General features: G+C 45.0%; 1 protein-coding gene and 1 long non-coding RNA gene across 3 annotated transcripts in view; one reads left to right on the top strand and one right to left on the bottom strand.

The window, feature by feature from the left end:
* The window catches only part of Eepd1 (endonuclease/exonuclease/phosphatase family domain containing 1), a 117,832-nt gene that overhangs the window by 2,464 nt on the left and 91,487 nt on the right, over window positions 1–23,881 (bottom strand). For both annotated transcript variants that reach the window (XM_031343056.1, XM_031343057.1), the window contains exons 4-7: window positions 14,291–14,401; window positions 9,852–9,986; window positions 7,010–7,148; window positions 526–720 (exon numbers count right to left, since the gene is read on the bottom strand). In XM_031343056.1, coding sequence (XP_031198916.1) covers window positions 526–720; window positions 7,010–7,148; window positions 9,852–9,986; window positions 14,291–14,401 — 580 coding nt within the window. The remainder of the gene's footprint in view (window positions 1–525; window positions 721–7,009; window positions 7,149–9,851; window positions 9,987–14,290; window positions 14,402–23,881) is intronic.
* LOC116071935 overlaps window positions 22,777–23,881 on the top strand; it is a 15,433-nt gene continuing 14,328 nt past the window's right edge. Inside the window, exon 1 of the long non-coding RNA XR_004111242.1 lies at window positions 22,777–23,235. This is a non-coding gene — a long non-coding RNA (uncharacterized LOC116071935). The remainder of the gene's footprint in view (window positions 23,236–23,881) is intronic.

The following is a 23,881-nucleotide window of genomic DNA, read 5'->3' as shown; positions in this document are numbered from 1 at the left end:
TCACCAGATCTAAAAGCAGTCATGCCAGGTGACCATAGACTGAAGCCTTTGAAACTATGAGCCAAAGAAAACTTTTGTCCTTGTAGGTTGCTTATCTTGGGTATTTTTGTCACAGTGACAGAAACACTAATTATGATGTGTCTCCTCACCTATAAAAGTATACAGTGTACCTCATTCCACAGCACAGCATTTGAATACTTGACAAATGTTCACTGAATGACTAAGTGTTTTTAATGTTCAGGTACGTTAACAGTTCATCTCTGCGTCATGACCCTGGTGACCTACAGAGGTAACTATAACTAGGTTTGCATGCAAAATGCTTACATGAACTAGTGGTTATCTTTAAATTATTTGTCACATGCCCTTCCCTCTTATACGTGTCTCTGATCCAACAATGACACAGTCTTTCTTTTACCATAAGACTATAAGTATATATCAAAGGAGGAAGATAACTAGCATTGGCTACGTCAGATGTTCACAGGTTCTCAGCCCACTACTGAACAGAGACAGCAGGGGAGGCCCTACCTGTGAACACTTTCTTTAAGCTTTTGCTGATCCAGATGTTGTCCACAGACTTGGAGCCTTGAGGATTCCTGGTGCTGATGTTAGTGAAGGTGTGAGCCGGGATCAGGTGGTGAAATTTTTCTCTCCTTAGGATATCATGGTCACTGCTATCTGGCCCTTGGCCAAAATCCCCTAAAATAACAACATCTTTTTCTCCTGGGAATAAAAGAAAGAAAATCAAAAAGAGCAGGTATGAAACAAAAGTCAACATTAGCAATGACCCCTGAAAGGAACTGTGATCCTTTGGTTTGACCACTCAGGATTCAGGGCCATAGGCCTGGTTCTTATCTTCTTGTCCTTTCTTGTGTACCCACTAACAAAGAACCTAAATTAATTTGGAAATGAGGGATAGTATGAGACAGAATCACCCTCATTCAGTGTGTCTGGGCTCTAAACTGACAGTGGGAAAAGGAAAAAAGGCCTTGCTCATATTTCTAACAACAGTTCAGCAAAACTTTATAGAGCGTCTCATCAGGACTTGTCTGTGCAAGAGTCAGGGATGAACACAAAACAATCCCTGCCCTCTGGGACTTCACAGTCTAATGGAGAAACAAAGGAGAAGACTGCCAGGATCAGAGTGTAGGTCTAAACCCAGAAACAGGTACTGAGGGCATATAGCACAAGGATGGTGGCCAGGGAGGCTGCTGGGAGATGGCAGCTGGCTTTGGTCTTAGAGGATGCATAGGAACCATCAAGTTGATAAAAGACGAGAAGATGTTAGGCAGCAGGGAACAATGAAGCAATCTTGTTTTGGGGGCTGTAGGACAGAACCTGGAGAAGCCAGATGCTTCCAGAGTGAAGGTTTAAGAAACTTGATGTGGGCTGGTCCAAAGATAAAGGTGCCTGGTGTCAGGCCTACCGGCCTGAGTTCAATACCCAAAGCTTACATAGTGGAAGGAGAGAACCAACTCCTATAAGGTGTACCTGACCCCCATCCAAGAGATGCAGGCAGCAGCTACTCTCTAATTGACAGGCATGTTCTCTCTGTCTGGGAATCAGGTCAGAACAATGAACCAGAAGAAAGACTGAGTGTCTTCTCATCACCCAGTGAGCAGCCCAGAACATCCAGGTAGATAGACACTTTACTATGCTCTTGTGTAGGTCGTTTCTTAGATTGTCCCCAAAACTTACAGTTGTAAATAATGCTGAAGTGAGAAACTCATTCAAGTATCCATGTCTCTGCTTTCTGTTCTGTACAGAGGACCAGTTAAAAGTATGGTTATTGTTTATATTCTAGATAACTGATACTGGCCTCATGGCTATTCCTGTGTCAGTCCAACAATGTGAGCAATGCCTCTCTGCACTAACACCAGCAGTGAACATCCGCAGTCAAATGATCTGGTATGTCTTCTTCTTATGTGTAGACAAACAAATGTGCTCCATAGCCTTGAGGATGGAGAATGGGGCAGTAGTCTGTTCAGGCAATTTAGGCTCAGTCGAGTAATTGGCCTTGAGCCCTGGAGCCTCCATGGGCAGTTTCTGCCTGCAGGGGGCAGAAGGAGCTCAGCTATAACTCCTGAGTCTTTGGCTCCTGTTTCAGTCACAATCCCTCACAGCTGCCCCAACAAGTGATGTGTGCTCTATCAGGCAGACAATGCCCCAAGCTCCCAGCATTCTACCTAGACCCTACCGCCAGTCATCTGACCAAAGCCAGGCATGCCTCGCCCCAAAGACAGATAGCCATGCTTCATACAATAAAAGGGGCAGTTTGCCCCCTCCTCCCTCTCTTGCTTCTTTTCTTCCTCTCTTGCCCTCTTCCTCCCTCTCTTGCTCTCTCTTGCTCTTTGTCTCTTCTCTTATTCTGTCTCCCTTCCTGCTTCTTCTTCTCTTGTCCTCTTCCTCTCTTTCCTGTTCTTTGTTCTCTTCTCTTGCCTTCTTGTTCTCTTGCTTTCTTTCCTTTCCTTTCTCTCTCTTTCTCCTTCTCTTCTCCTCTCCTTCCTCTCCTTTCTTTATCTCTACATGACTGACCTATTTTCTCTTTCCTATAATAAAATATCTCATTTATACATTGCCTCCTTTTTGACTAACACACCCTGCCACAGGCCTCAGGTGCAGAGAGAGAGAGAGAGACCCAGGCTGCAGCCCCCTGCCGCCCAAGCCCCAGACAAATTATTTAGAATGCTGCACAAGAATTTATTAACTCATTCAGGCATTTGTTTCCATGAGTATGAATTTCCTGGTTATGTATTTTCAAACCTGACTTATCTTCACTCCTATGCTATTTATTTTGTTACTTTGCTTTCCTGCAAGGAGCTTGTGGGACCCCACCCTCCACCTCTGCCATGTTGTTTTTCAGTTTTTTTGGTCTGAGTGCTTTCATTCTTTGTGACCTGCCAAAACACTCCAGGATCACCTCTATCTTTTCTGGGCCAGGCCTAGAACTAGCCACTTCTCTACAGAACCCCATCTCCCCCGAGTCCTGATCTAGGTGGGGCACAGGCACCTCTTTCCTTGGGGTACTAACGATTCATTAGCTGATTACAGAAGCTCTCTTTATGTTAAAATAATAGTGACCCTCTGAAACACAGATGAGCTTTTCAAATCTTTGCTACAGTGACAACAAAGTCAAATATATATCCAATCAGTATTTATGGTTTGGATTCTCTCTCTTTTTTTTTCTTTTTGTTCATTTTTTGAGGCAGGGTCTTGCTGTAGTTCAGAATGGCTTGGGATCATGATCATCCACTGCTAGGATTATAAACATATACCATAGTTTCATTTTCCCTCTCTCTTTTTCTCTCTTTTTTCTTCCTTCCTTTCTTTCTTCCTTCTTTCTTTCTTTTCTTCCTCCCTTCTTCCCTTTATTTCTCTCTTCTTCCTTCCTTTCTTTCTTTCTTTCTTTCTTTCTTTCTTTCTTTCTTTCTTTCTTTCTTTCTCTCCTTATGTCTTTCCTTTTCTTTTAGAGATTGAACACAATGCATGATAGGCAAGGACTCTTATCTAGCCCCATTTTTACCTATTACTTTGAGACAAGAATTCCTCAGTTGCCCAAGCTGCCTGTGATCCAGGTAGGCCTTGAATATGCAACACTCTGTTACAGCTTCCCATAATAGAGAGAAGGAGGAGTGGTCTTACAGGGTTAACCTTATGGAGCACCATTTCTGTGAATACTATTTCCTGCCCCCATCCTAGGAGAAAATAGTTGGGAGACTCTGGTCATTGCCACCTCTCAGCTTGGGAGCCATAGGCGGGGATTTGGTCTACCAAATGAAGAGAACAATCCTGATAGTTGTTGACAAGCATGCTGGAGCCCAGAGTTCCTGTAAGTGCCTGGCACAGGCTCCCCCAAGCACTGCAGACCTCCTCCCTTCTCTCCTAAGCCACATTAGCAAGAGTCTACCAGAGACACAGCAGCAGAAAGGACTTTCTATGTAAATAAGGGCTGCAAAGAGAGGGCAGGGGAAGAGTGGAAAGGTTGTCCCTTTGAAGTATTTTAGACATTTCTCTCACCACCTGCAGGAAATGGATAGTTAGGAAGTATTTCCCAAGTAATATGAATAGGAATTCCAAAAGAACAATGGCCCCCAGCCAGGCTCGACTAGATTCCCATGGACTGAGCTGACCCTTGTGGGGAATTTACTCCAGGGAAGCCACATTCCCTAGGTAATGAAGTTTCTGTTGCCCTCTATGAGAGGCACTTTAGAGAAAGCAGCTCTTAAACAAAATAGCATATTCAAGACCTTCAGCAAAATCCTTTTCCTTGGTATTAATATTCACCCACCAGTATTTATGACAGCTGAAGAAATCTAAAGTGGAATGATACAAAAGGCCAGCAGAGGGCAGCTGTGTGCTACAAATGACACCCTCCCCCAGAAGGACCCGTGAGAAGCCTCCCCAACTGCTTTACTTCCTACTAAAACTTAGATCACATCCACAGTACAAATCAGGGTGACCCTGAGCTGTTTTGGAAAATCAATGCTGGTTTCTCATAGGAAAACCAATTTGATTGTATTGCTAAGCAGACCCCAGGGCTGATGAGCTGGGTCAATGACCAGTCACAGAGCCCTTACTACAGATCACACACTGTACCTGACATATCATTTAATTGTCACTGCTCCCATGAGACAGATGGCATTACACTCTCCTCTGGGCAGGTAGAATGCTCAGACTCGGAAAACTGAATAATTTGCCCAAAATCATGGAGGTGGCTCTCAAACCCAGAGTTGTTCCCAAAGAGTGGGGGAGGAAGAAGCCCAGGATGCAGACTGCTGTTCGCCCTGACACATGGAGAGATAAGGTCAGGGTCTGCTACACAAACAGACCATCAGTGCCAGTAGGAGGAAGACCTCCGAAAGATAGCTCGAGTACTGACTAGGAAAACCTGAGATTCTGGGATAATGAGGCAGATAGCTCCCATATAAAGGAAAGCTTTCAGTAGGGTACAGACCTGAGTACTGGTGGGAAAGGGCAACTCAACAAGCAGGCAGGAGGCTGGGGTCAGGGGTCAATCAGTCAGCTCTGTGTAGCTTCCCAAATGAAAACAAAGGCTCCTTTTGAAAGGGCACATCCAGATTTCTCACAACCCAACCCGCTCTTCTGGCTCGATATGTACCAGAGGTGACATGGTCGCAGCTTTGCCCCTAAGAATGTGCAACCCAAATTCTCTTGATCACATGCCTGGGTGGGCTTCCTAGTCACTGTTCCCTGAGTTCCTAGGAGTGAGGAAAGAAAGTTCTGGGCCAATTTTCCCAGAGATATCCTTGATTTAGAAAGGGCTAATTAACACCCACTGAAGTGGCTCCAGGCTGAGGCGCACTCCTACCTCAGGGCCTTCCTAGAAGATACCATGAGCAACACTGGGCTCACAGAGGGAGACCTTGTCCTCAAGCCCTGATAAGGTTGAAAGAAAGTTCTGTGAAAGGACAAGCACAGGATCCCTGATGCCAATTGGGTTTTGCATTCCAGACTAACGCCTGGAGTTTGCAAATCAGATGTTTCTGTCTCTCTGTGGAAAAAAGGTTTTATCTTCCTCTGAGCAGAACCTGACACTCATTGATCTTCCTTAACCGCAGGGTGCGGAACTTCCTGAATCCCCTGGGTTGCCAGTTAACAATTAACTGTGTATTAGTGACAAGCAGGGAAATGGGGGGCATGAGTCACTGTCCCTACCTGGATGTGTCAAGGCCGAGTCATGCTATGGGTCAGTCAATAGGCCCTTGACAATGTGGAACTTGCCTGAAGTTTTCTGATAAACTCCTGAACTCTCCCTGGAAACCAGGGAGAGAATGGTATCTGCTTATGTCTATCAGGAAAATTCTGAAGAAGCATCTTTGTTTCCTGAATCTATGAGACAGAGATGAATAGAAATGTCCACAGATATGAAAAGGTCTCAAGTCATCCTTTTACTAGGTGAGAGACTAGTTGTGGGCGAAGAGTTTCCCACATAGATACCTGTTGAATGGGGTATCTCAGCTTGAACTTGCTCATTTGTTTTTCAGCCTGAAGATCGATCATTTAAGTAGAATGTTGGTCAAAGCAGGTCCTGACTTGAAACAGAAGCCTGTATATTCATATCCACAGTGTGCAAAGGTTGAAGCAACCCAAGAGCCTACCAACATATGGGTGGATAGACAATAAAATGTAGCAATATAAACAATAGAGTATTATTCAGCCCCAAAAGGATGGAACATCTGGCACATTATATAACACCACTCATCTGGCAAATACTAGGCTAAGTGAGAAAAGCCAGACACAGAGGGAAAATACCATGTGCTTCTCCTCATTTGAAGCACGTCATCTAATTCACAAACAGAAAGGACAGAATGGTGGCTGTTGGGCACTAGAAGGGACAGAGGACCAGGATTCAGGGGGTACAGAGTTCCAGAAGGAAGATGGCAGTGTTCTGGAGAGAGATGGTGGTGGCCGATGCACAGCAGTACAGATATACTGAATACCACTGAGCTGCACACTTACCAATCATAATGGCAAACTTTATGTCTGTCCATAGCCAATTATTGATTGAATTTCCCACTATGATGGGACAAGTTAGTGACAAGAAGTCTAGAAAGTTAGAAGACTAAAGAATAGGGGAAGGATTTTGAAGTCTCCAGCTGCAGTTCTTCACCTTGTCACCTCCTGACCCTCCTACATCAGAACATGTGCAGATCTGCAGGTGGTCCCACCAGAGGAGTCAACCCAGGAAGTATCGTCACAGCAGAGGAATATCGCCACTTAAATTTCCTCTTCTAGTCCTCTCCATCCAAGAGGCTGGCAGACCACATCACTGGTACCTTGACACCCACTGCAGAGGCCCTCAGGCACAAAGGAAGGGCATGCAGAAAGGTCAGCCAGGGTCCACAAGAGCAAGGAGTGTGAATGCCCCTAGATCTGTGACTTCTGCTGAGTGGCTGGGCTAAGAGGTCAGAGGTCAGAGAGATGTCTGGAAAAAGGTACTACTGCCTACCCTGAAGAAGTGTTGCCCATCCACAGAGATAGAGATTCCTACCTTTCAGGGTTTCCTGGAGGGTTAGTGCAAAGTTCAATAATCGGTGGCTATCACTGTGATTCTTGCTTGAATTCTCAGCTCCTGGGAGGGCCAGGGCTGTCAGCTGGAGGTTAACCAGGATCAAGTCATTACTTCCCACCTGGGTATCAGGAAATAAAGCAACAGAGAAAACCTTAGATATTCATATTTCTTTCTTTTACAATGGATTAATAAATAGTTTACTATACATGGTTGGCAATGATAAATAGAAGCAAGGCTAGTTCACATGCATAAGAGGCAACACAAGGTATTTTATTTTAGATTTATTGAATCTAAAGTCTACAACTCTAAAATCCAGCCTCCTACCTCTATTCCCTCAGACCTGAAAAACTTCACATATCTGGAAGTGGGAGGAATTTGGTAAACTTTTTGCACAGCTGTATCCAAGAAGGAAGTGTCTCTAGTATCTAGATGTTACAGACCCAAGGCCATTCATTCTTAATAAGGCTCACTTGAAGTTCCCCAACCACTCATCTTTGTTCCTTTGGAACCAGTTGTGTACTAACATCCACTTTAACCTGATTTCTCTGTAAGAACCAAAGCTCACCATCCAACCAAAGGCAGAAGGTCTACCCAGCATCTAGGCCACAGGGTAGCTCTCATGGTCTCCTGGTGGTGTATACATATAAGGGTGTTTTATCATCTGGGATATCATAACATTGCTCAGCTGCTCTATGTTTAGCAAGTCTGCTTCTTCTATTGCCATGGCAACAAACACTAAACACTTCTGAGAAAGGATGAGTGTACAGGCCCCAAGATGTGAAGAGTACCAGTCTTATCTTGCAGGTGTGGTCCCAGTTCACCATCACCTTCAGGACTGACAGCTCTACCAATGCCGCTGTCACAGCCAGAGAAACCACCTTGAGGCTTGGACTGGGACATGCTGCCTGGAAAGATAAGCCATCGGTGTCCTAGACCATTGACCATGCCTTGAACATGACTTGAAGAACAAGAAGCCAAGGGCTGAGCTGGGTGATTGCTTTCAATTATTTGAAGCCATTACTCTCAATGCCATAGCTAGCACTTTCTTTATTAGCCTATTAAATATAGTTTGCCTTTTTATGTTAGCTAAAGACCGTGTTTTACAAGTTGTTTTTATAAGGTGGTAGGCATGGTAGCTATCCTGTAATGCCAGCACTTGGGGAGCTGAGAAGGCAGGACTGGAAGGTTCACTATGTAGGCCACATAGTGAGACTATTCCTCAAAAAATAATAATAGCACCAGCAAAAATACCAGCCTGCTTTTAAGATACATGAGCTGGTTGTAGTTGCCTGTTCCAGTTAGCCATAGACAGGACAAGTCATTTAAAAGTCAAATGTATTATTAGGTTTAAAGATAATCCTGGCCAACTCATGGATCAGAACCACAGGCGCCAGGAATACAGACAGAACCTCATCAATATGGCAGGAAGAGGGATTGAAGGAGCCACTTGGTACCACAGCAGACACATCTGTGTGAGCATACACCAACTTCATCACCTTTACTACTAACAAATTCGAGAGATGGGACACAGGCTTCTACATCCCATGACAGACACACAAGTTGTCCCCAAGCCCCACTTTCTTCTGAGCTAAAATGATACTGGGTTTAGAGGGTAAGTTTAAGGTCTCAGAGTTACTGGGGAGCACCCAGAAAGAAAGGGTCACAATGCTCACACAGAACAGCTTGCTGGGCTCTCGAAAGGGATCAAGCTGCCTGATTTGGAATGCACAGTTAAGCAGTGATGAGGTTCATTGCCTCTGTGGTGACTTTCTGGCTTCCTCTCATGCTGTCCATCATCAAAGCACTCTGGTGTTCAGTCACACTGTCAAGAGGTATGCAGGCCACAGCAGAAAGATGATACTCAGACCCACACCACCCAGCTGCTCCCAGGCGCCTTCTTCATGGACAAGGACATATAAAGAGAGGCCAGTGACAGGGGTCCCTCTGCCTGGACCTCTGTCTGGATCCCACCTCCAATCCAACAAGCCCTCAGTGGGCCCATTCTTCTTGACATCTAAACAATGAGGACTGAGGGGCCCCTGAAGAGGAGAGGCTCCTTAGAGCAACTACCAAATGTAGCCATTCTGACCCCATTAGCTAGTACCAGACGGGTGGGACCCAGTGAACACACTTGAAAACAGCCTCGGCCCTATCCCAGATGTGTGAAGCTTAGGTTGGAGAATGCCTGATTTTAAGAAAGGTGATTCTGCTGTACAGCATGTATGGGAACAGCTGTACGAATTAGTTTCCCATTTTCTTTCCTTCCCCTCTATCTATCTGGCTATCTACTGATCTGCTATTTATCTATCTGGCTGTCTATCTATCTATTTACCCATCTGTCTGTCTATCTATCTATCTATCTATCTATCTATCTATCTATCTATCTATCTATCTATCGTGTATCTATCAACTATCTATCATCTACCTATCAACTATCTGTCTGTCTGTCTACCTACCTAGTTAGCTACCTCGTTTTGAGAAGGGGTTTTACTACATTTCCTAGGATGGTCTTGGACTCCAGGCCTCAAACAATCCTTTTGCCACAGTCCCTGTTGCTGAGACAACAAAGACACCTCACTCCTCTGAGGTTACTCTCTTCCTTCTTGCCATGGGCTAGATTTTCCTGGGTCTAAGATGCCCTCAAAAATCCCTTCATTCCTACCCTGTAGAAGGTCTTCTACCAGGGAGCTTTCAGAATAGGTACTAATCCTTTTCTAAGAGAATACAATCAAGTGACAAAGATGTGGCTTCTCTGGGACAGTGTCACAAAGACTTCCCCTTTGGAAGGAACTGGATTTCTGAAGTGACAGGAAGCAGGTACCTTGAACCTGGCGAGGAATGGGCTGGGGCCCACAGCCTTGGCATGACCGTTGCTGGGTGAGCTCTCCCGTGTGGGGATGTCTCTCAGCTCCACATTGGCTGCTGTGTCCCACAAGAATCCAGAATAGCAGGGGCCCTGCGGGGCAAATGGAAACAAGGTCTTGGTGCTAGGTTCCTAATTCCAAGAGGCACAGAGCATGAGGAAAAGCAGAAGGGCCAGACACAGAGCAGTAGGCTCTGCTTGGGTTCTCACAGTCACTCACATGGGGTACTTCTATAATGAAGAACATACCTCCAAGCCACGGTGCACCCCTTACCAATTCCCATTGCAGAATTTTACTCATGGCCAAGGTTGCTGGCTCTTCCCTTTATGGGAGAAGGGAGGAGAAGCATATAACAGGCCCAGAACTGCTTTTGAATGATCACATGACAGAAGGCAACGGCTTCCATCTTCATTTGACAGATGAGGCCACTACTGTTCAGAGAGACTGAGAAACTCCCCTAACATCCCACAGCATAAGCACCAGTATGTGAGTTGAAAGACTCTGATGGCTCTGTATGCTTGTGAGTAAGTTACAACTTCCACAAATGTCACCTCTCAGTCAGTATTCACCAGATGAATGTAAGTCAATGCTTAGGGGTTCTAGTGATTTGAAACTGGGCTCTCTGTAGATGGACAGGGCTGCACACAGAGGTCTGAAGCCTGGGTCCAAGGCCCTGATGGCGAGGTACAAACATCTTGGGCTGTGAAAGCCAAGGCCCCCCATCTGGCTCTTGCAATGAGAGAAATTGCTTCCATTCTGCTTGTTTCAGCCACTGCTTCTGGGGCCTTATAGAAAAAAAATGCATCAGTGTACCTACTCCAGCTAAGCCACAGCTGGCCACCAGGGCATTCTAAAGTGTTTGACACCAAGGACAGATCAACAGGTCATCAAAACAGGCCAGCAGCACTTGACCCTGCTCCTCTATGTTGCAATGGGAGAGGGAGTAGCCTTTAACCTCAGCCATCTCTGTGCACCCACTGCCCCACACAAAACCTCAGTTTCCAACCCAGCCAGATATCTGACACACACGCCTCGCTTGAACAGGTGTGTTTAGAAGGGAAGTAGGGAGGACATGGACATGAGTTTTATGTGGTGTAAGAGTCTCCTTGCCCAGCTTGGGAACTCTTATGGAAGAATAGGAGAAAGGGTTTTGGGCTCGGAGGGGATAGAAACTTCACAGGAAGCCAAGAGAGTCAACTAACCTGAAACCTTGGGACTCTCAGAGACTGAACCACCAACCAAAGAACATACATAGGCTGGACCTAGGCCTCCCTGCATATATACAGCAGATGTGTAGCTTGGTCTTCATGTGGGTCCCAAACAACTGGAGCTGGGGAGGGAGCTATCCCAAAAGTTGTTGCCTGTATATAGGATATGTTCTTCTAGCTGGGCTGCCTTGTCTGACTTCAGTTGGAGAGATGCACCTAGCCTCACAGAGACTAGAAACTAGGGGGGCCCTCAGAGGAGAAGAGGAGGAGGTATGGGAGAAAGGATTGCAGGACAGGGTGACTGGGAGGGGGACAGTGAGAGGGAGGTAAAGTGAGGGAGGGAGAAGAGAGGAGAGGAGAGGAGAGGAGAGGAGAGGAGAGGAGAGGAGAGGAGAGAAGAGAAGAGAAGAGAAGAGAAGAGAAGAGAAGAGAAGAGAAGAGAAGAGAAGAGAAGAGAAGAGAAGAGAAGAGAAGAGGTCTCCTTGCCCACCACTGAAGATAGCACTAGTTTAAGCATGGTCACACCTGAGTCTCAGCCTAGCTGTATCTGGGAACTGTGAGACCAAGACAAGCCCCTCAGTGTGTCTAAGACTCAGTTCTTCATGAAGACAGAGAGAACCAAGTCACTATGGTAGGCTCTAAAGAGGAGGCTATTATTTTGTTTATTGTTGCCCAAGGAAACGTTCCACCACATACTGTCTCAGGCATCACTCATATCAGCTGTCTGAAAACCATTCAGCTCTACCATCCTCCAGGATATGTGAGGAGGGCGTATTCTGGGAGGACTCAGTCCCAATGCTGCTCCTCACCCTGATCAAAGTCCCCAGCTTCTATGACTCTTTCTCATCTTTTTTACTGTGGCTCTGATCCCTCTCCCAGGGACCCTTCCAAACATGATTCAGTTGGGCCAGAACAGCCATAGGATAGAAAAGCACTTATGCCAGAGACAGCTCACTGGGCACAGGGAGACTGCCACTTCCAATGACAGCAGGATGCTTTGGGGAAAATCATTTCTTCCCACATTTCTTTCTATGTCTCTCTGCTTCCTCTCCCTCTCTCTCTTTCTTTCTCTCTCTAGAGACAGGGTTTCTCTGTTTAGCCCTGGCTGTCCTGGAATTCACTATGTAGACCAGGTTGGCCTTGAACTCAGAGATTCCCCTGCCTCTGCCTCCTGAGTGCTTGAACTAAGGGCATGTGCCACCACTGCCTGGCTACTTTTTTATTTGGAAACTGCTCCTCCAGTTGCTATCTGGACATGACTGCCGAGCTCAGAGACCCAACAGCTGTTCAGTATAAGGACTTTAGGCTCATGACCATGGACATATGATGCCCAACTCACATTATGCTTAAAAATGATTTTTGGATCTGTGCAAAAAAAAAAAAAAGTTTACAAAATCTCACATGCCATTAATCTGTGTGACTGTGACATACCAGGCCTATAATGACAGGTAGCCAGGTCCAGACATGGCTGCAGCCTGACACTGGCAGCCATCCCAGTTCAAAGTCACCATCACTTGAGTCACATCTCACCAAGTCCTGGCTGTACTGGATTCCAGGAAGCACTCCAACACTCACTGTCTCCTTCTTACTGGGGCTGTCCTGTGAGCTGAGGAAGGAGCTCACGGTGTACAGAAGAAACAGCTACAGCAGAGAGTTCTCAGTGACAGTACTCTGATGGCCGTGGCTCCCCCTCCTAAAGGGAAGCGAGCTGACTTGTCCCTCTCAATGGCTATAAATAGTGAAAGGGGTCAGGATACCCAAAAGTTCTTATAAAAAGTGGCCACAGATAGGGCTAGGTTGCTAGGTCTGCTTTTCTCAAATATACATGAATGACCTCTTGAAGATGTTTATTGAATGAATGAATAAAGGTGAATGGACTCTTAGGAGTCATATGAATTTTTATTTAGCAAGATCCATGAAAAGGGTTTTTTTGTTGTTGTTGTTTTGTTTTGGTTTTGTTTTTTTTTGTTGTTGTTGTTGTTTTGTTTTTGTTTTAAAAAGCAGCAAAGCGGCATTATTCTTCATGTGGACTGAAAAGCAGAGCCCTGAGCTGCAATTCTGAAGACCAGACGCATCCCACGTAAACTCCTTTTAGCCCATTGTGAACTCACTGTCCACTGCAAGTCGGCTTCCACCCTAACACAGCAAACCCAGATAAAGGAGCTACATGCACGGTTTTTAGTAGCCACCACTGAAAAGAGGGTGAAGAGAGGTGAAAAGAGGGTAAAAAGAGGGTGAAAATATGAATTATAGTCAAAATTCATAAATTGATAGGTAATTTTAATCCATTCTACATTTATTATTTGAGTTCCAAGTTATAAATACCAATCATATAACTACAACCCATAATGTTGTAAGCAGATGAGGAATATTAGAACCTTAAAACATCTGCATTTATGTAAAAACTATATAAAAACAATGCTTTTTCAGTTCAAGTAATTACAAGAAATATTCTTTAAAAATCTAAGAACCCAGGCTAACGAGATGGCTGTCAGTAAAGTGCCACAAGCAGAGGGACCTGAGCTTAGAGCGCAGAACCACATAAAAAAACTGGACACAGTGACATGTGCCTCTAATCCCAGCCTTGGGGGAGATGGCAGAGACAGTGGATTCTTGAAGCTCATTGACTAGCTGAGTCTATCTGAATCTGTGAGCTGTCAGTTAACTGAGAGTCCCTGTCTCAACAAAATACAAGGTGGAGAACAATTGATGAAGGAAGACACCTGATGGCACACACACACACACACACACACACACACACACACACACACACGCGTGCGAGAGGGGGAGGGAGAACACAATGTGTGAACTATAGTGAGTGCAAATTCTCAGCCAGTGAATAAGGGGTTTCTGAAATCTTGGCAGGGGACAGAGCTGTGACCTTAGGATTACAAAGATATACAGACAAGACAAGGCAGACATATAGACAAATGCATAGATGCTTTGGCCCCAGATAGGATTCCTCCTCACAAGGTGCTAAGTTCCCATTTCCATATGGGTAGAAATTCACCCCTGATCAAAATATAAAAAGAGGCCTAGGGCATTAGAAATGACTAAAAGTTATGGCAGATAATGCAAAAATGGACCATGGATAGTGACAAAGAAAAAAATTAAATCACCCTAGGTTTGGGGGTAGAATTATGTTTAAGTAAAAAAAATTATGCAGGTGTTTGTGGAGAGAGGGTTACCTTCTGGAGCTGATTCGAAGGTTTCTCAGCAACGATGGACCTCCAGCATCCTCGGGACCCCTTCCACTTGCGGATGTTGGGCAAGATTGGCTGGTTCAGCTCTGTACAGAACTGCAAAGACAGAACACAGGTCAGTGTGTATGTGTGTGTTCCTATGCATAACACCCTCAGAAAGTAGATACAGATGATTCTTAAAAACCTACTGACTTTCATCTCTGTGTTCTCAAAGACCAGGGATAGCAATGCTTAATTAGACTACTACAAAATATGGACATAAAAAATTTAACAAACAAAAAGCAGGGCTTGCAAAGAACCATGCAACTAAATACCACAAATTAGAAAGCAAATATTTATCAGCTGGCAAGCCATCTCCATCATTCTAGTCTCCACAGTTCAGAAAGAGCTGTCAGGTCCCTATCCGTACTGTGACAGTGGTGGATTCAGTGTCCCAGGAGCACCTGGATGAGGATCAGTGGTTGGCTTAGAGGGGGCAAAAATGACCCCAGCTTAATTCTGAGGCAGCAAACTGCTTCTCTGTCCCCAGTTGACTACCACAGCCTGTGTTCATATATATGGTAGGCTTGGCTATATATATATATATATATATATATATATATATATATATATATATATATAAATTTCTTTTCTCTTCTTTTGAGATAAAATCTTACTGTGCGGCCTAATTCAGCTTCAAATTCACCATCCTTCTGCCACAGCCTCCTATGTCCTGTAGATGTGTACAAAAAGAACTTGCTTATGCACATTCTGTGTCAGGGACACAGCATGGCTGTCACTGAGCCAAAATAAAACTATACAGACGAGGAATGGAAAAATGGAAAAATTACTGACTGCAATAGTTCAAAGGGCAGTTCTTTGGAGCAGGGAGGGGGGTTATGATTCTTTAAAGGGACCCCCAGTATTTCTCAGATTTGCACCCAATTTTCAAGATGCTCTGCCATTTTGGTACTGCCCCACCCTGATGACAGCCTCTTGTCCCTTAGCATACCCTGTAGCACAGCACTCATTTCTCTCTGTTCACCTGCTGCCTATACAAAACGTGCTCTTGTCCAGCTTTTTTTCCCGTGTGTGTGTGTGTGTGTGTGTGTGTGTGTGTGTGTGTGTGTGTGTGTGTAATCTATGAATTGTGTGGGAGAGTGAACACAGCTAAGTATATCACATGCACGGGGAGTCCAGAGGAGGGTATCTGGTCTTATTCCTTTGAGACAAGCTCCCTCAGGGAGCCTAGAGCTAGGCTGGCAGCCAGCAAACCAGCAATCCTCCTGTGCCTGTCTGTCCTCCACAGGGTTGGAGTTACAGGTGTTCACGAGGCCAGGATCAGCTTTTTGTGTGGATGCTGATCTGAAATTAGGGCCTCATTGTTTGCACAGTGAGAACCCACTAAGCCATCTCTCTAGTCCAGTTCCTGGCTTCTGTCTTTTGAGTACTGTATACTTCTCCACTGAGCTATTCTTCATCAAGTCTATCTAGCCCCACAGTGTCAGCTTAAACCACTATCTGGAAGGCACCAAAATCTGTAGCTCTGGTTCAGAATTATCTCCTAGCTTTCTGCTATGGCTGATGACTTTGCATTTCGAGACATGGTTTTATGATGCAGCCAAGGCTGGCCTGAAACCTATCATCCTTTTGCATCTGCCTCTGGATGCCGGGATTACAGGTATGTGCCATCACCACCATGCCATTGCCTTGCCAGAGTTCTGAGTCTCGCTGCTAACCACCTCTTTAACATTCAGGTTAAAGCTTAAGCTGTACTTAAGCATCTACTTTTTCCTGTCCCAAATGACTACCTTCTTCCCAGCCTGAGCCTCACTTCAGTGTTTGAATTCCTTTCCTCCTAAGTACTCTGGTTAACCCCTACCCTCCCTTGTCCCATCTCTCCTACACTCTGAGACTCTGCTGTCGCCTGGGTGTGGGGTCTATGTTACTTAACAGTCCCGCTATTGGGGTACCTTTCAGACTCCACTCTCCCTCATGGAGACACTGCATAGCTACTACCACCCACTTCAATCCATCCACTAGGCAAAAAAGTCCATGTCAAGGCCCTACCCTATGGTTCTTCTGTGTGGTCCGAAAAAAGCAGCATCAGCATCCTCTGGAAATCCTTAGAAATTCTCTGATCACATCACGGGTCTGCTTGATCAGAAACTCTGGGTGGGGCCCAGTGATGCACCTTGTAACAAGCTCTTCAGGTAATTAGGTTTGATAACAGCTGTGGCTACCTCAGTTCTGCCTAAGCATGGATCCTAGACTCTGAAGTGCTGCAGATAGCCCTCCAGAATGCTTCAGCCAGGACAGGCTCCTTTCATGCCCTCTGGGTAGCACAGAACCACACCCCTGATGGCCAAGAGGCAGACTTGGAACTTCGGATCTTTGCTTGCAGAGATGAGGCACAAGCAAGGACTCAGCCAAACATTTGGAAGTGCTACAGAAAAAATGAAAAGTGATGGAGGGGAAACCCAGGAAGTTGACTTTAGATAAGGTTTGATTTACAGTCATCGACATGCCTGAAAATGCAAATTCCCCAACTGTGGACTTTGTCAGGCAGCATCTGGGCCTCTGTAAACCCTAGGAAATGTAAGAGGGCACTAATCTTCAAAGCCACGGCAGACAAACAGGATTCCTCCTGGAAGTTCCTACCTGGGTCACTGCCTCAATTTTAAACAGATACTTTGCACATAGATGTATTCTGTGCTGCTGGGTGGTTGGGGAGTGTCCACCCAAGAGTTCAGTAACCAGCAACTTTCATATAGGTTTTCCAATTAACAGTGCCTGGAGCACACAGCGGTGGATGATAGCAGCATTACTCTTGGCTAATAGGGAGGAGAGGTGTGTGTGTGTGTGTGTGTGTTCTTGGCTGAGAGCCATCAATTAGTGGGATATAGTTATAAACTTGGAAATATGGAACACCTGAGAAATAAACTCCTGGGCACAACTGTTAGAGCTTCAGGACTGGGTTAAAGGAGACTGGAAGACTCACCCTAAATGCAAGTGACATCAGTCTCTGGCCTAGGGTCCTAGATTGAATTAAAGGGGAGGCAGTAAGCAGAACACTGGCATCCATCACTCTGATTCCTGACTGCAGGTGCAATGTGACCAGCTGCTGCCATGCCTTCCTAGAGTGATGTGTGCAAAGAGCACAGAGGCCTGGGCTGAGGAGGGTAGGAAGGTCCTCCTCTGGGACAATAGAATAGATGCTTTCACAGGGCTGGATAACTTTCCATGATGACATTAAGGAGGAACTCATCAGTGAAACTAAAAGCTCAGGCAAGGCACAGTATGGTGGCTTGTACCTGTAATGCCAGCACTCAGAGACAGAAGGACACTGAGTTCTAAGCCAACCTATTGTTGAACGACAAACTACAAGCCAAACACAAGCCTTCCTTTCTTAAGTTGCTTCTATCAGGTAATGTCACAGCAATAAAAACAGTGACAGATACAATAGGAAATAAAACACTCCTAAAAATGTAGCTGAGATCTAAGGACAACAGCGATCAGTGAGGGAAAACGCTTCCAAGCAATCGCTACAGTGGCAAGGTCATTAAGACCCATGTCTTCACCGCCACCCGAAGCCTCACTGTCCCACAAGCAGGACTGAAGTCTCCTGAGAATCTCCACAGTGTACCCTGATAGTTAATCGTCACAAGTTCCCATCAGGTTACAGCTACCAGGGAAGCTTACAGAACTCCAGCATCTGAGGGACACTGTCTACAGGCAGTGGTGTCACAGCCAGCAGGATCCTAACCCTCAGGAGGGTTTTCAGATAGCTGAGGACAGGTAGATCTCTGCACATACCCCAAATTCATCCAGCTCAGGTGCCTAAGCCAATGGCGCTGTTTTCTGTGCTCACCACTCTCAGAGATGATCTCTGAGACCACACTTGTGCTAGTCAAAGTGAGACAGTGTGCTAAAAGTACAAATTCCTGGGTACTGCCCAGCACCAACTTAATTAACTGGGTGAGCCTAGCAATGTGGATTTAACATCCTCTCCAGATGATCTGAGCTTAAAAGCTGATTTCATGGAGGAATGAAAGATGCTACACTTTTGTTAGTTCGTATTTTGGTAAACTCTAGAAGCCCTAAAGGAGGCATGATCACTGGTCCTGATCAGCCACCTTAATTTAGAACATCTGAAACCTGGCCCATGTCATCCTTTCTCAGTCCATATAACACATTATCCCTCGCTCTGACCTCTTTTGTATGTCTTGTACTATTGAAGACAAATAATAATTTAAGAAATTGAGATACATTGCTGGCTGAAACTTTTCTATCCCCTATTTTTAGGATCGGAGTTAAGTAAAAGGTAGGATTTTCTTGTGTTTCTAGGACTGGAAAAAGGAACTATATATTTGTAACTGGAGATGACTCTTCATTCAAAGTTCACAGCTAACCTACATAGTAGGACACCTCTTAGGTCCTTGTTGATCAAAGTGAGATCCACAGCCCAGCCACATGAACATCAACAGGCTCCCGAGAAGTGCTGCCTCAAAGTCCACAGTTTCCCAGGATGAGTTGGGAGCTAGAGAAGCTGTAAGAAATCAACATGTCTGCCATCCCATCAGCTGCACTATGGTAAATGCTTCTGTTCAGAACATCCTTGCTGTCTCTACACAGCCTATAGTTGTTCATAAGCAAAGTGCCCCACAGACAGGCGAAGCCCAGGCTCGGGTTTAAGGTCATGATTACACAGCTGGCAAAGGGCCTGAAAATATGTCTGGCCTGCTGTATCCCTTGCCTGACAGGTGGATCAGAGAGTAGCAAGGTCAGAGAAGCTGAGGCCAGGACCTCTCTCCAGAGTCCTTGGATCCCAGCAATGTCAATGGGAAACAAAATGAGAGCATCTTCAGAAAGCATGTTGAATATGCAGAATGGAGTTCTTTTCAGCTACAATGTGTAAAGTTCTATAATTTGCAAAAAACTGGACCCAATTGGAGATAATCATATTTAGTGAATTTAGTCTCGGGAAGATGCATATCACATGTTTTCTCTCATTTGTGGATCCTAAATTTTATACAGACTTGTGAAATCATGTGTACGTATGACATTAAAGTAGAATCAAAATTCTCTAGGGGAATAAGGGGGCTAACAGGAAGGGCAGGGTGGAAATATGGAACAAGAATAAGCTCCAAGCACATTATAAATTCATATTAAAATGCCTTTATGTAACCCAGGGTCATGTATAATGAGTGGACACTAATGCGGCCAAGAAACACCTTGGAAGCACTGTGAGTCTAGACTCTGCCCTCAGCTGTTAGAAGTCAGCTGATTCTTAAATAATCTGCTTCACCCACCCAACCAAAAAATAAGAAATAATAGACCCATGACTACAACCGGGTCACTAAGGCAAGAAGACAAAAATGGCAGGAATGGCAGAAGAAAAGTGTGTATCATTCAAAAAATTAGGATTTGTTCAGCTCTAATACTAATATACCACCCTCCCTCCCACTTCTCAAACTCCTACAATCATCAACCTCAATCAGAATTAATCTGGTCCCTGCTCTTTTGCAAGTTGACTATTTAGTATTATTACAGGAGTGGGCAGGATGTGTGACTTGCACATGTGTGGAGGTTGGAGGACAACCTTGTGGAGTTGAATCTTCTTTATCTTCACCTAGCTGTGTTCAGTTCTATCTACAGTTTTCCACCAAAAGTGCCTTTACCCACTGGGCCATCTCACATGCCTTTCTTGTTCTTAATACAGTTCATTAATAAACCTTAGTTGACTGAATCTCTGAGGTTAGGCCCAAGATTGTATGCTGTGACAAATTTCCCCAGGCAGTTCTCAAGTTTGAGAAGCTCAGACAAGCTGGACAGCTGCTGTGAGGCTCAGCCGCTCTACTTCTATTACTCGCCATCTGGGAAGACTGCTTTCATTACTCCAAACAAAAATCACATTGGCGTTTCAAGCCCGCCCCTTGAAAGCATCTGACTTGTGGCTCTATGCAGCTGACCCACGAGATCACACTATAACATCAAGGCACACAACAGGCAAGCAGTGGTGTTCGGCTGTGAGTATGTCGACAGTGTTCCACCTTCTACATTCTCTAAGCATGAGTTACCAGGATAGCCACAGGCATAACTTGTTTCTCTACATTCAGTCCAAACAGGGTAAACCATTTTTTTTTTTAATTTGCTCCACAGCCAGTGACCAGAAGGGTGATCAGTGCTATTGTTTGGATATAGTATCCCCAAAAGCCTTTGTATCACGGCCTCCATCCCTTTAAGAAGGTGGTGGGGTCTTCAAACTCTGGGGCCTACCAGGAGGATATCAGGTTCTTGGGCTTATGTTTCTGAAGAGGATATTGGCACCGTGGCCCTTTCTCCTTGTTGTTGCTTCCTGGCTTTCAGGAGATGAATAGATCCCTTTAACATGTTCTTTCCACCCCTGGGTTCTACCCTGCCATAGGCCCAAAAACAACCTACCCAGTGGACCACAGAATGAAATATCTGAAACCATGAGCCAAAATAAATTTTTTCTTCTTTAAAAGGTGGTTATCTTAGGCATTTTGTCACAGTCACAGAGAACTGACTATGAGGAAGAAATGATGGGAATCACTTGATTACTACCATGCCCTATGTCTTGGCAACAGGAGGCCAAATCAAACATCTTAATGGCAATCTACAAGATGCCCAGGGCACTGGGATTGGGAACTGCCAAGGCGGTTGTGACCTCAGTGCTTGCTGCAGGCCAGATCTGCCCTGGACCAGCTGACTGCTTATCTCTGCAGTGATCAAAGGGCCCTACAACTTGAAATAACTGCCTTTGTCCATGAACCTTTGCACTTTTTAAATTTACTTTGACCTCTCCCACTTTCTAAAATTAATACTCTTTAATGCAATTGGCCGCGGTCGAAATAAAAATGAAAACAGTGTTCCAATTCTGTTAAAGGTTTTAAAGCTTCCTTTTGTAGTCAAGGTAAAGAAAAACTTGGCTCTGTGATCAATTTATACCTATGTATTATTAATGGCATGTACAGAGTTAATTGGAAGCAGATCTGGAGCTACGGGTAGGCACTTTAAAGCAAATAGCACATGGCCACTTCATCCTGCTTCCTGGAAGGACAGGGAGAGTCGGCTCCACGATGATGGATTTCCAGATGAGCTGCTTCCCTGGGAGGGCGTTTGATTTGCTTCCCTCATTTTGGACGTGACTTCCCTTTGACAATTAGTTTCCCATATGATGAGGCCAATTTCCTCTGTGTTCCCAATGTGGCCATTGAAAATCCATTTTGGTGGATGAAGTAGGTGGAGTATTTTCTCCTTATAAAGATATATTGTCACCAAAAAGAGTAAAAGCCCAATCTCAGGTCAAGTGAGGTCAAGGGACTCAACTCTCATCTGAATATGATACAATATGGCAAAAACCAACAACAATGCTTATAAAAATGTCAGTGGGAAGTAAGGGTGTATCCTTATCTAAATATTCAAGTACAGGGCATAACAGATATTAGAAACTCCTTCCATGGTGGCCAAAAGGAAGGAATGTCCAGAGTCCCTAAAAAAGGTCAGCCTGCTGCATAATAAGCAAATGCTAATTCCACCAAGTATAGACTAAACAGTAACCATGTTTGACCTTGTAAATGCAACAAGCCTATTGTGAAGTTTCTCTAAAATATCAGGATTTGAAAAGGCCACATTGCAGGAGTGAGCTAGATGTAACCTTCCTTTCTCAGGTCTACTGGGAGCTACGTGCTTGGTGGAGATCCGCAGCCTTACCAGCCCTGGCACATAGCTAGGAAAAGACAGGGTTCTCAGGCAGAATGAAACCAACACCATCAGAGAGTAAAGCAGAGAGCATCCCCCTCCCCTGTCCCCAAAACATTTATGGGAAGAAAAATACTCCCTGGCCAGTATTCTTTAAGGATGAGTACTGTGTTCCTACACAGCCAGCCAAAGTGCAGTTACTTCAGCTCAAAGGCAAACATAGGTGCCAGGCTCCAAGGCCTGTCTGAAACCCACACAGTCCTCCCATTCCACTACCTCTAGGATCTGGGCCCAGAGACCCTGGAGCCTTGGGAGAGAACAGAGGAGTCCATTTCAGTCTCTGCTACTCAAAGGCCCAGTGAACAACGGGCCTTAGGAAGAGGGCAAAGGCACCATTAGAACACTAGGGTCACCTTTCCAGTAGCTTGGTTCCCCACAAAAGGTCTATACCAGCTTTCTTCAGTGTCCCCCAAACTCCATATCCAGCTCCCCTTTACCAAAGTGCTTAGAATAAAAGCTTACTTTTAATAGGCTATGATCCTTGTAGGCTACATCCAATAATAAGAAAAATCAAGTCCCTAATCATCTACACACAGGTGTGCTTCTGGTTTAAAAAAAAAAAAAAAAGACGGAGCAGGAAGAGGCACAGGGAAGGATGGCAAGCCCTTCTCACATGAGCACATTCTTTCTAACATGTCATAGAAGTAGTCCCGCTGGTTAGGCAATGAGATCCTCATTTGCCTCACAAGGTTGCCAGGGCTGGGCCACTCATTGCCAGCAGGAGAGTCAGGGTGAAAAGGCAGGACTGACCAACTCTCTTGCTCCAAAGCATTCAGAAAACATTAGCCAGTTACTCCTAGATGGCACTGGACGCCTACCTTCATGCAATGTCCATTCAGACCATAACCTGTTAGTTCTCTGGAACGGAAGGAAACCTGAAGAGAAGCCACCCTCCTGAAGTCAGCTTTGTCACTGGTAACCAAGCTCACATGCGTGCCACACCTTCTCCTTTATGGGGACCATACCATTGTGAGCCACCTGGCTACAGGTTCCCAGTATAGTGGGTAAGCCCCTGCCCTCATCTGTCTAGAGAAGCCAAGGCTGCCAGCTCCTTCTCTATCACATGCCACTATGAGAACAGCATCTCAACTCCTCTTTCCTCAGGGACGAAAAGGAAGTTCTGGGTGGTCCATCACTGTCTAAGCATCTGTACATCACAGAGAAAGGTAAGAAACAAACAGCCCTACAATCATTTAGTTATTACCTGTTTGCACATAACCTGTCTGCGGGCTGTTGGCTGATAATCTCCTGTGTCCCCAAGACATGAGACAGCTACATGTACTGAGGAAGGGCTTCCCAAAAAAACATTTAAGGGAAAGTAGTTTCAAAAAGCAAGAAATTTTGTGGAGACTGAAGTAAAATTAGGACTGTGAATAAGAGCTCTCCTTATGGATAATGTGTTTCAAATGTGCTAGCTTGTCTCTGTGTCACCATCGCCATTTTCCCTACCTTTCAGAAACAGTCATAAAATTTCCTTTCTTCTCTCAAGGTCTTCAGGCACTAAGGCTCCATCTTACATGCTAGCTAAGACTCTGATGGTGATCTTGTGGTCATTTGTTTTGTTCTCATTAAATCTTAAATCGAGGATAATGGCTGATATAAACCCAGGTAATTTATAAGGCAAAGACAGAACAAATAAGTGTGCAATACCACTGTGTAAAGACCACCAATGCCAATATTTCTAGAAAATTCTTTCTAGACTGTTTCCTATGAATTTCATCCATAGATTTCATTTTTCTATTCATACATGCTTTCTCTGTCTCTGTCTCTCTCTATCTCTCTGTCTGTCTCTGTCTCTGTCTCTCTCCCTCC

The sequence above is a fragment of the Mastomys coucha genome, unplaced genomic scaffold, assembly GCF_008632895.1.
Source record: "Mastomys coucha isolate ucsf_1 unplaced genomic scaffold, UCSF_Mcou_1 pScaffold23, whole genome shotgun sequence".
NCBI lineage: Eukaryota > Metazoa > Chordata > Mammalia > Rodentia > Muridae > Mastomys > Mastomys coucha.
The sequence above is the reverse complement of the archived record's forward strand: the minus strand, read 5'-3'. Positions and strand labels throughout refer to the sequence as shown.